At 34.9% G+C, this 12,361-nt stretch overlaps 1 protein-coding gene across 4 annotated transcripts in view; it reads right to left on the minus strand.

The window, feature by feature from the left end:
• Positions 1–12,361, minus strand: part of LRRIQ1 (leucine rich repeats and IQ motif containing 1) — a 250,333-nt gene that overhangs the window by 10,375 nt on the left and 227,597 nt on the right. For 3 of the 4 annotated variants that reach the window (XM_037847784.1, XM_037847783.1, XM_037847782.1), the window contains one exon: positions 8,955–9,075. The exons of the other annotated variant lie outside the window; for it this stretch is intronic. In XM_037847784.1, coding sequence (XP_037703712.1) covers positions 8,955–9,075 — 121 coding nt within the window. The remainder of the gene's footprint in view (positions 1–8,954; positions 9,076–12,361) is intronic. 4 annotated transcript variants of the gene reach the window in all.

A 12,361-nucleotide genomic window follows, 5' to 3' on the forward strand; every position in this document is an offset into this window, starting at 1 on the left:
AACAACATGATGGGAATGCTATTTGTTCTGGAAGGCAAGAGACAATAAAGTACAAATATCTGTACATTCTTTGTGCTGAAAAAGCCTCCTTAGATAGTTGTGAACAGCAGGAGGTGGTCCATTAGCAGAATCATAATTCCCTAAAAAGATACCAAAGGCCCTAGAGTTTTGTTAGCATTGTTCGGACCCCATAGGTAGTCTATCTTGGAATATTCTTAGAGATAGTAATTGTGGTTACCCAGACTGTGACTTACTAACCTACATTTCTCACCTACACGTTTCCTTACTGTGAGGTAGAGAGAGACAATTGGTGAGGACAGATTCAGGTCCTCTGACCCCAAAAAACTTCACACTCCAATTCATTAACACATCTTTGCATTTGAAGAGTTTATTATTAATTCATTCAAAGAGAAAAACAAAGCTATTTCACATAAGAGATATTGCTCATTGTTTTGAATTACCAAAAAATGAGATATGTTTAATTCTTGGAAGTAAATTTAAGTTCTAATTAAAAAACAAATTGCAACATTTACTATATTAAATGTAACTATAAAGTATGGAGGCTGATTTGTATTTTTTAAAAGTTTAGAAATTTGATATTTTATTGATTTTGAAATTTGAAATTTATCTACAACATAGAATATACCTAATATATATTAGGTGCTCAATAAATGCTTGTTGAATAAAATGGCCACAAATAACCCTTAAGGTACAATTAATTCATAGTGGATTTAAAGTATAATTAACCTTATCTTCAAAAAGAGAACTCTCTCTGTCCTTCCAATTTCAGCCAATTAAAATATTAGTTCTCTTCAAAACATATGCTGCATTCTTCACAAGAGACTACAAGCCTGGGTTCTCTACATAATATTCTGCAAGAGAATTAATCGGATTAAAACCAAAGCCAAAAAAATTAAAAAAAAAAATCTTTAAAAAAAAAAAAAAAACCAAAGCCACCTCACACATGGCCCTGTAAATTGAAAAACTAAAATTTCTCCCAAAGAAGACATCTATCTAGCATCTTTTTCATTTGTTTTTTCCATAGCAACATTTTACATTTTTATATAAGTTCTTAGATTTTAGTAATAACTGTCAGGATAACCTAATTATTAAATTACCTTATACCTGTAGGTCTACACCTAGTTCCGTCATTTAAATCCTAATGGACATTTTACAAGAAACTTTCTAAAAAGTAAATATTAAACTAAAGATCATTTTCAAATGCCATACTATGATATGTTGATCAGGTTCTCAAAAGGATTTTTTTCCTCTTTCTTTTAAGATGTATTGGAACATTAAAATATCAACTACTAAGTATTTACAGCAAGATATTCTTAAACCAGATTACTTCAGTAAGCATGCTGAGTTTTAGAATCACTTTCAGCTTTTCAAACTTCAACTTGATTTTAAAAAATAGCTGTCAATTCTCATGGATGATGGAATTTTCTGATCTTGGAAAACATTTAAAGAAAAGATTTATTTTTTCCCCTCTTGTTTGATTGTACTTAGCTAAAGTAATTAGAAACAACCTAAACATGTTTGAAAACAGGATCATTTAGAAGTATTCTGGCATGGAGAAAAATTTCAGTTACAGGGGTGATTTTCATACTATAAAACATAAGAAATAATATCTTCTATTGCTTTTTAATTGGGAAATAGTCATATACAAAGTTTTATTGTGCTGGTTATGGAGTTATGGAATTTTAAAGCTATAAGGGATCTTGGAAGCCTTTTATGTCTGTTTGTTTTTCTTTCCCTCTTCCTACATGAGTCCAAAGTACAAACTAATACATTTGTCTAATTTTCATCACGATGTTTTTTAGATAGTTATATCAAACCTCAAATGTCTTAGCTAGGCTCACAAAACTTGTATGTGTGAGAAATGTGATTCAAATTCAAATCTGCCCTCTTCCAAATTTTTTTCCCCTATGCCAGGTTGCCTCTTACCTCCTAAATTTACATAGGAGTTCAAAGTGACTTAATCAAGGTCACAAACAAGACGGTGAGGAGCCAAGCCTGGACTAGAAATCAAATTGCCTCAATTATACACATACTCTTAGCAATACCACACTGTCTTTCACTGTGTTTAAAAAAGCAATCAACACATCAGTCATCCCTCACCTCTGTGTGTCTTAATTCCAATTTAGGGATTGAACAATGTCCCTCATAAAAGACTTGTTCAGGTTCCAACCTTAGTTCTTGTGGGTGTGAATCCATTTGTAAACAGAACCTCTGAGGAGTTAAGGTGTGCCCAAACTGAATGATGGCGGGCTTTTAATCCAATATGACTAAAGTCCTTATAAGCAAAGGACATTGGACGCAGAAAGAGAAAGCCACAAAGGAAAAGCCAGAAGTAGGAAGTCATTGGAACCCAGAGGAGAAAGGAAAAAATATCACCATGTGCACTGCCCAGTGCCAGAAAAGGCAAGGACCAAAGGTTGATGGCAGCCAGCCCCAGTATACCATATTCTTTGGGAAGAAATCATTTCCTTGGTAATGCCTTGATTTTGGACTTCTAACCTCAAAACAGTGAGCCAATAAACTCCCATTGTTAAGCAAACCCATTGAATGGTATTTGTTTCAGCAGCTAGGAAACCGAAACACTCAGTATTGTTTTCCCGTGTTAATGACATGGTTTTATAGGCTGAAAGTAGCATATAAAAAGAAAGAGAAAACAAAGCATAGAACAACACTTTCTTGACAATTTGAGTTCTTACGCTTTTACTCAATTTCACCCAAACATATTTTCTTGCCTGAAATGCTATAAATAACTAATACGAGGCCTTTAGTCCAAGCTGTGAATCTCTTTTTTTTAATTCATTTTATTGAGATATATTCGCTGTGAATCTCTTTTAAAGTGAAAATTGAGTCCAGTTTAATTTTTTAAAGATGTTCTTCATATATACACCTATGTTTCATATATTCAAATATATAAATTATTAAATTCAGAGATTAGTAATTTAGTGCAGGTATATATGTCTGTTATCAATTTATTGCCTTTTAGCAACAAATGCACCGATCAATATACGCTCTGTGATAAAGGAAGGAATTCCTTTAAGCAGTTCTCCTTTAAAGTGAGCACAATATTAAGTTTTCTCAGTAGAGGGCCTCGGATAAACACTGCAGGAGGACGAGGCTTCAGCAATTTCCTGCACAGGTAGGCGGGTGGGCTGGGGGCTGATATTGGCCTTGTGAGTCTGAGTACATCTGGTGCAACCTTACAGAGCCAAAGGTCCCAAGCACAAGCCCGCTGCAACGTTGTATACTTGGCCTAGCACAGGCCTCTTGACGAAGAAACCAAAGCCTGCCTTTACTTTCTGCCCTTGTAAATGCCTATTCTCATGGAAACTGCCCTTGTTGACACCCATATTCTCACTGCACTTCCATTCCACCCATTGCCACTCACCTGCTCCTGCCTGCACTCCTGAGGGTTTCCTATTGTTTGCTCAAGTCCAGACAAGCTTTGGATGGGCTCATCAGCAAACATCTCTGCTGTCCATTGGCTGAACCACACCTTTTACAACTAGGTTTGAAGTCCTTCCAAGTTTGTCCTTCCTTGGGTGTTCTCTCTCAGTCCTAGAATTTCCTTATATCTTAGAGCTGCTCCTTTAGTATAGTTAATAATTCTGGTATTAAACTTTCCCTGTTTAACCTACTGTATAATATCTATCTCTTGACTGGAACCAGATTGTCATGACATATATTTATGTAGGTCATAAGCTCCATGATGGCCAGAACTATGCTGGTCTTGCTCAGCAGTCTCCCCACTGTCTAATGCACAGGACATCCAAACAGCTTTCAATAAATGTTTTGAATGAACAAATGACAAGATTGTCCTCAAATAGGCTGCAATCATTTTTCCATTGGTGAGAACTTGTATCTTATGAGTTGGTTGTTTGAAAAACTCATCTGGAATGAAACCCTTACTATTTGGATAGATTGTAACCTTTAATGTTTCCAGAACCAGGATTTTGGACAAGTGTTTTTAGAAGCTATGGTGGACACTGTTGAATGTTTACCAAATAGTCAATTTTCTGCCCTCTTGAAAATGCCAGATACTCTCTTTCCTAGATTTTCTGCAGCTAAAGCACAGCATCCACTCTTTGCTCCAGTCATCAGTCATCAAAGGGCCTATCATGTACCAAGGTGCTGTTCTAGGTACCTAGGATACTTCATTAAACAAAACAGACAAATATGCTTCTCCTTCTGGAACATAGAATCTAGCAGAAGAGAAGGGCAATAAACATAATAACTTAGTAAGACAGTGTTGTGGCCAATGGAATCTGAAAGAAGTCTGCTTAGGTCTTCTGAGAGAGGTTTTCCTCCCTGATGAACCAAAGGCATTCAAAATCCCATCTTTGTGTTGACTGAATTCCATAATAGAATGCTGTTTATAGTTTGTGACAACCTTACTTTAATATCTGCAACTTTTTGTTAATCTAAATTACACACACATAGGATAGAGAGAAGTCCATAGAATATTAATGGAAGTGTTTTATCCATTGAAAAATAAGGTGAGATATGATATAAGGGAGCAGTAACGATGGCTTATATATTCATTTATCTTCTTAGTGGATGCTTGCTATGTGCTAGACACCCAATTCATATTTGTGCTTTCTTCATGGCCTGTAGCAGTGTTTTGCACTTGGTAGGCATATGATTGCTTGCTATCCTGATTGATGTATGCTTTATGTAATGACATACAAATATATATAATATTTAATTCCTGAGTTTACTCAGTGTAATATTATAAATGCACATTATATGAATACACTGCAGGTATGCACAGATTTTATATATATATATATACATACACACACACACACACACACACATACACACACATACAAATAGACATGCATGCACAATGAGCTAGCAATTCTTAATTTGCAAATTTAAATTTATATTATTGGAATGTGTTTAGCCCGTTTGGAGTAAATCTTAACGGTCGTCTTTGAAATCTGCATTTGCTTTAGCTCCACCATTAGTCTCTCAATCTGTAACTATTATTGGGCATGGGGATCTGGTTAACTATTTCACGTTGCACTCATGAAAACCAAGATTAGACTTTTTGTTAAGAGCTGTAAAATCACTCAGTCAATATATTGGAGGTGGTGTGTAATGTTAGGGCAGACTCAGAATAGCTTTCCTCAACTAATCAAAACTTTCTAAAACACTACACTATTTTCAGAAATCTTCATTAGTTACTCATTGTTAGAGAGTCTAAGTACTCCCCTTAACTTTCAAACTTTTCTCAAACTAGGCCTCATTTTTAATCCAACCTTATTTCCCATTACTTCAGTATGCAGTATCTCTAATCCAGACACACTAATGTTCTCAATGCCCCATAAATATATATTTGTACTTTAACCTTTGCTTTGTTTACAAAGATTTCTTTCACTTCTTTTATTATTTAAATTCATTTATGAGAAGCTTAAACATTCCCAGAGAAGATGCAGCTGACTATGCACTATTATAGAGGTATCATGGATTCTCAATCCCTGCCTAACTTTGAAAACAGAGTATGTCCTAAAAATGCAGAGATGATCAGGAGGCAACTGGAAACCAATACCAGGTATACAGTGAGTCACCGAGCCTTCAATAAATGGTTTTTGAATGAATGGATGATAAGAATTACATTAATTTGTGTTCTACTCTTTTGCCAACTAATCTATATATTTTAGTTCATGGAAGAATAAAAGGCAATACAGCACTGGGTTTGGAATAAGCAAAGGTGAGTTCAAGTTCCTGCTCTCCTTTGCTAGTTTTTTGTGCTAAAGGTATATTAGTTAAGCTCTCTGAGTCTCATTTAAATTAAATGTAAAAGAAAATAATTCATTATAAATCAGAAAAGATAATTAAGTGTAATTTGTAAAGCTATAAATTGCTATAGCAATAAAATTATTACTGTAATGCGTTCTTTATTTTAAGTATTAAGTGGGGAAATTAATTGAGAAAACCAAAACTGTTTAATGAAATCAAATATTCTGTCTAAATATTGCATAAATGAGGGAATCTCTTGACATACTCATTTTATAAATGGTATTGCTTGAATGCAAATGTGATCCTTTTCATTGCTTTTTAACCATGAGATGGACAGAAAGCTAGGTAGCAGATGCCTGCCTTGGCCTAAGAGAGCAGACCTAAAAGAAAATGGACAGAAAATTTAGGAGAGTCTCTAAGTAAAGACAATATTGCTTGAGATGGCTGGTTCTGGTCTGATTTAACAAAGACAAAAGGAAGACAATTCTACGTTGGGGTTTTTTACAATTATGCAATAGGAATATAAAATATACAACAACAAAAAAGGAAAACAACAGGTACTATTCTTCAAGCACTTATATATGCTAAGGCAATATATCGCAGGCTTTACATGTGTTTTTATTCAGTTTTTCCTCAGCAAAATCCTATGAGGTGAACATCATTAACCCCATTTTACTGATAAGTAAACTCATCCTTAGAAGTTAAATAATTTACCTAAGTTCACACAACTCATAGGCGATGGTGAATTTTAAACCTGAGTTTATCTGATTCCAAAGAATACACATTACAGTATTACAGCAACTTTGAAACAGGAATATTTTGAAAAGGTCAAAGACTCCAAGAGAGTTCAATGGCGCAGCCAATGAAATACTCTCCAGATTTGGCTTCCAAAGCTAAAAGAAATACTTTAACAAGGTAACAAGCTTTAAGAGAGAGAAAAAAAAACTGGAGGAAAAAGAACTTTCAAAATACCAAAGTTCTAAGTGGTTGGCCCAGGGCCATGGAGACCTAGGTCCCAAGGACTTTGAAGGTTAAAGGATTTCTATATAATAATAGGCCAAGTCAAGATTTTTAGTCAAGCAAATAGTCAAGCCAGTTAGCCTATGTCCCCAGATACTAGAGACTTTAGGTTCAACTGATTCTCCTTTTATAGCTATGTGTAAGTGGTGACTGTAAAAAACATACATTTACAGCTAATTTTGTACCACGTATTGTTCTAAATGGTCTCCATTTGATTCTCATAACAACTCTACAAAGTAGGAACTTCTAATATCATTGCCATTTTAAGGATGAGGAAACTGAGCCATAATTTGAATCCAGGCAAATTGATGTCGGAGCCTATACTCTTTTACCACTATATTATGCTGTTGTTATAGTAAACTAGTAACTACAGTAATAGGAAGTATTTTATTCATGACCATTCTGTTCTTTAATAAGAACTCTATTTTTCTGAAGTGGCTTGTCATATATTGTTACTTAGTAAATGGATTTAGAGATCAGTGGTGTTTGCAATACTGTTACTTACTGAGAATAATTGGAATTACAGTGAGAATAGCATTATTTCAGTTTCTCGGAGAATGTGTCTAAGAAATAAACTTTGCATACTGAACTTGCATTCTCTAAAATCTATGATTATGTCACACAAGAGAAACATGAATATGTGCATTTCTCAATAGTTGCTGATCTATTGGGCTATTTTTATTTTAATATTGAAAAGATACATTGTAAACAAAAACTAATCTTCTGTAAAGTGGCATGGAAATATTTTTTGTTTTATTTTGTTTAGTTTTACTGACAATGTTCCAAAGTGATATCATATAAGTTTGTAATACGTAATTTCATAAAATGAATAGCATTATTTATTTTAATGTGTGACACAGGTTGATTTCTTCTAAAATGGGATATATATTTGAAAATTGATGTTAACACATTATGTTGGCAACTGAGAACATTTATATTAGTTGAATAGTTTTATTTAAGTGAATAATTCTAAAATATTTTTTGCTTAACCATATTGCCCAGAGCACCTTTCAATGACCAAATTCTATAATCAAGTAAGTAAAATTCAAGCATGCTAAGATCTTTGAAGACTGGGAAATATTTTAAAATTAGCAACATTAAAATTTCTTGCAAAAACAAATTAAAATTTATCAAAATGAACATGAAGACGTTAATGGATTTAAATGGTTAGCATCTAGTTGTGCAGGTAGGTCCCTGTATGAAAGGTGAAAGCCTGAGAACCATTTTGAAGCTTCCATTTACCAGGAGGCCATCATCTCCACGACTGGATCTTTCACATACAATCAAATACTGACTTTGTATGTATACAACTATAACACCAGTAAGTAATAAATCTTTTTCAGGAATAACCAAACATTTTAGTGATTGTTAATGTAAATATGAGGATTTTGGAGGTTCAGTAATTTGGGGAAATTAACTAGATAATATCAAGTAGAATATATTTTATATTTATATACCATAACATTTTAGAAGATATTTCAAAATCTCAAGGGTGCATGTTAAACTGAGACTTTGAAAAATTAGACTCTATTCCCCCGAAATATCATGATACAGATATTTACAAAATGCTTACATTTTTCAGAGTTAATAACTGTAATGCAATTCTTGTTGAAATCATATATATGTAACTATTTTCTCTCCAAATTAAAAGATAATAGGTGTGTGTAACAGGCTTATGAATGAATATAAAAGTCATCACTAACAAACTCTCAACTATTCAGTGGAAATAGTTTTGAAAGTATGGTTTTATACAGCATGATATTATTATCCTACACTTCTATTTTTAAAAAGTTTCCTTTAAAAATTAACTTGACCTTCAATATCTAGTAAATTGATGCCAAAATGCCAAAATATACTACTTTGATATATAAATCCAATTTTTTATAATTAGCCAAAAAATTCTCTTAGAAATTAAAGAATTCAATATAATCCATGGGGGGTGGAACTATTAACTCACAGAATACAATTAAAATAAAAACTGTTTAGAAATAATGTAACTTTGTGTATATCAAAAGAAAACATTTAAAGAAAGAAAAATGTCTAAATACACATTTTTGGGCAGTTCTGGATGCTGGCATGCTACCCCCTATCTGTAAAAGAATGCTTTGGCATTAGGTTCCATCAATTCATTTGTGATTTCTAAATTAATTCTGAAGGAAACCACAACTTACTTGAAGATCTTGCTGAGTGTCTGTGTGCCTGATTTTTTTTTTCTCTGTTCACAGACAAATCACTTCCATTGGTCATGGAAAATAGGTCTAAATCCGTGTCTTTTCTGCTTACAAGTCTTCCCTGGGAGCAATAGGAGAGAATGTATACAATCATGAAACAAAATATGGCATTTTCTGGATGCAGCTCACATTACCCCAAATAAACAAACAGGCTCTGTCAAACAACCTTCTTCAAAATGATACCACAATCCTTTATTGCTGCCCAGGCAGAACAAATGCTCTATGTCAAAGCACTTTCTGCAAATAAGAGCCGATTTTAAAATTGAGGTTGGCTATTTGAGTCAGTACAACAAAAGAAAACATTTTAGTACAGTAATTTTGATGAAAATCAATCTTAAAGACAGCTGATGAAATTTTAAACAGCTTAACATCATCTATTTACCAGTATATAATTTAATTCTTAATTGAATGCTACAAATGTCATATTGGGTTATTTTCTGGAACATTTGTATTTTACCATTTATAAGTATTAGTCATCATTAAAATTCCCTGAAATGCCTTTCATTCCATATCTGTTTATTACAAAGTCAGAGAACAACTTCACCTTCTCATCACAAGCATTGCCAGTATAAAAATAGAATACATTTTGTCTAATTTTGGGGTGATGGTAATAGATAGAATTTTGATCTATATTCTTTCAAAGACAAAGATTAGATCATATATTTCATCTAAAATTACCCTTGAAATTTTATCACTAGCTTGGATTGAACCTAAAATATACTTCTTGCTCATAAAATATTAATATTATTTTGCACAATATTTAATATCTTTAAGCAAGAATTTATCAGGATTTAGCTTTGGAGTAGGGGGAAATGCCATCATGGAAAGCAAAGCAGTTCAAAGTAGCTGGGACTTAATCCAAACCACAAGATGATTGAAATCCTATGAGAAAACACTTTTATCCTTAATGTTTGATGTGAGAACAATTTAAATACAGCAAAATAAAGCCATAAAACAACCACTGTGGTTAAAAAGCTGTCCCCAGATGATGAACTACAAAAACTCCCAGATCCGGAATCTAAAGTTCACCCTCTATCTACATTTTTATCCTTCTCTTTTACATTCCTCTTTCCACCTTCCTGCCCTCACATGCATGAACATTTCATTGTTAAGTAAGCAAGTGCTGCTATTGATTAACCAAGAATAGAAACCACTTTACAATTTGAGTCACTTTTTGATGTACCTGTCGAAGTGATATAACTTGCATTGTCAAAAAACCTTGATGGAAAACTGCTTAAACTGAAATAAATAAAAATTTGTTTTCCAGTTAACATTTGTGATTATCAGGGAAAAATGTTACACATTCTTTCTAAAATTTATTTCATTTATTATTCAAGAGTACATGTCTAATGGTGCCCATTAGAATAGCTCCATAAATACTGACTTAAAAGTAACCAAAGTCAAGAATAAGGGGGAAATACCAAACCAGTACCAAGATATCAGTGAGATTCCTTAGTTAGCAAGGAATGGGTTATGGCTATGTAGGCTTTAACCATAAGCCTAAAAATTTAAGAAAATCGTATTTTATTTGTTTCAATTCGATGACTTAATTTCACACTCTGAAAGCAGAAATCCCACTCTTCACCAAATAAGACAATAGTTATATGTCACAAAAATATTTGTAAACATGTGTATCCCAAAAAACTTATTATCATCTGTCATGACCATGGAAAAGATTGTTTCTTCTAAGATAGAAAACAGTTGATGCAATCACTAATTAGGTCAGATTATAACAGGAAATAAAATTTAGAAGTGAAATTTAAAAGGAATATACAGAGAGAACCTAAGATGGCGGCTAGGTGAGACGGCAAAAAAACACCTCTGCGAAAAATACTAGATAAAAGCCAGAAAGTGACCCAGAACACCAGTTCCAGCGATGAACTAGCTGGACAAGGTTTGCTAAATCCACAGGGACAGTGCACTTGGTGAAACTGGGAGTCTGCATTCGGAAACGAGTAAGAGAGCCGGCTGAATGTCTGGTGGTCGCACTGCGGTATGGGGAAACCATGGGTTGGCCTTTGGAGGCGGACTAGTTCTTTTTTAAAAAAACTCAAAAGCGGCTGCAGATAGAGCAGCAAGAACCACATAGCAAAGTGTGGCAGGAATGGGCGGGGCGAACATCTCAATATCTGGTGTGGAAGATAGCCTATTGTACACCTGCTACTAATTGTCTTGGAGAGAGGAAGATAGAGGTTTGCCAAAAGGGGAAAAAACCCATGCCCCTTGTAGCCATCTTCACAGCGGGCTGGAAATGCTCCTGCCCAGCGCAGGCACCACAGCCCAGAAACGCACCAAGGGACCCAGTGTGACAGAAAGTGTTTCCAGCAATATGAGCACACGCCACAATATCGGGCATGGACAATAGCCTTTAGTGCACCTACAGCTAATTGTCCCAGAGCTGGGAAGGTGCAGCTGTGCAAAAAGGGGGAAATTAACACGCCACATTCAGCCATCCTTACAACAGGCTTGGAATGCCCCTGCACGGCCTGGCAGCCCAGAACTTTCTTTGAGGGACAGCATGCACTTGTGATGTAGCACAGCCATCCTTCAGCAGAGGCCCTAAGAAGGGCACAGCTGGGAAGAGGGACCCACTCGGAAATCCCAGGGACCATAAACTAATACCAAGGACTTGTGGGTCAGCGGCAGAGACAATCTGTGGAAAGACTGAGCTGAAGGTTTAGACTCTTGGAACAGCCTTAAATTTCCAGGAACACCCAGGAGGTTTGATTATTAAAGCTGCCCTGACTCCCTAACCACTCAGACACATGCCCCACATTCAGGGCAGACAGCACCAACAGCACACTCAAACTTGGTGCACCAATTGAACCCCACAAGATCAGACCCCCACACACCACAAAGACAAAGTTAGGGAAAATTGACTTGAGGGGAATAGGTGACTCGCGGATGCCATCTGCTGGTTAGTTAGAGAAAGCGTATGCCACCAAGCTGTAGAACTGACAAATTAGAGACTGGCATTTCAATAATCTTTCATATCCTAAAAGAACCCTATCAAGTAAAGCAAATGCCAAGAGGCCAAAAACAACAGAAAATCTTAAAGCATATGATAAAACCAGTTGATATGGATAACCCAAACCCAAACACCCAAATCAAAAGATCAGAGGAGACACAGTACTTGGAGCAATTAATCAAAGAACTAAAGACAAACAATGAGAGCATGGCACAGGATATAAAGGACATGAAGACCCTAGAAGAACATAAAGAAGAAATTGCAAGAGTAAGTTAAAAAAATAAGCAATCTTAAGGAAATAAAAGAAACTGTTGATGAAATTAAAAAGACTCTGGATACTCATAGTACAAGACTAGAGGAAGCTGAACAACAACTCAGC

This window comes from Choloepus didactylus, chromosome 8 (genome assembly GCF_015220235.1).
Source record: "Choloepus didactylus isolate mChoDid1 chromosome 8, mChoDid1.pri, whole genome shotgun sequence".
NCBI classification, from domain to species: Eukaryota; Metazoa; Chordata; class Mammalia; order Pilosa; family Megalonychidae; genus Choloepus; species Choloepus didactylus.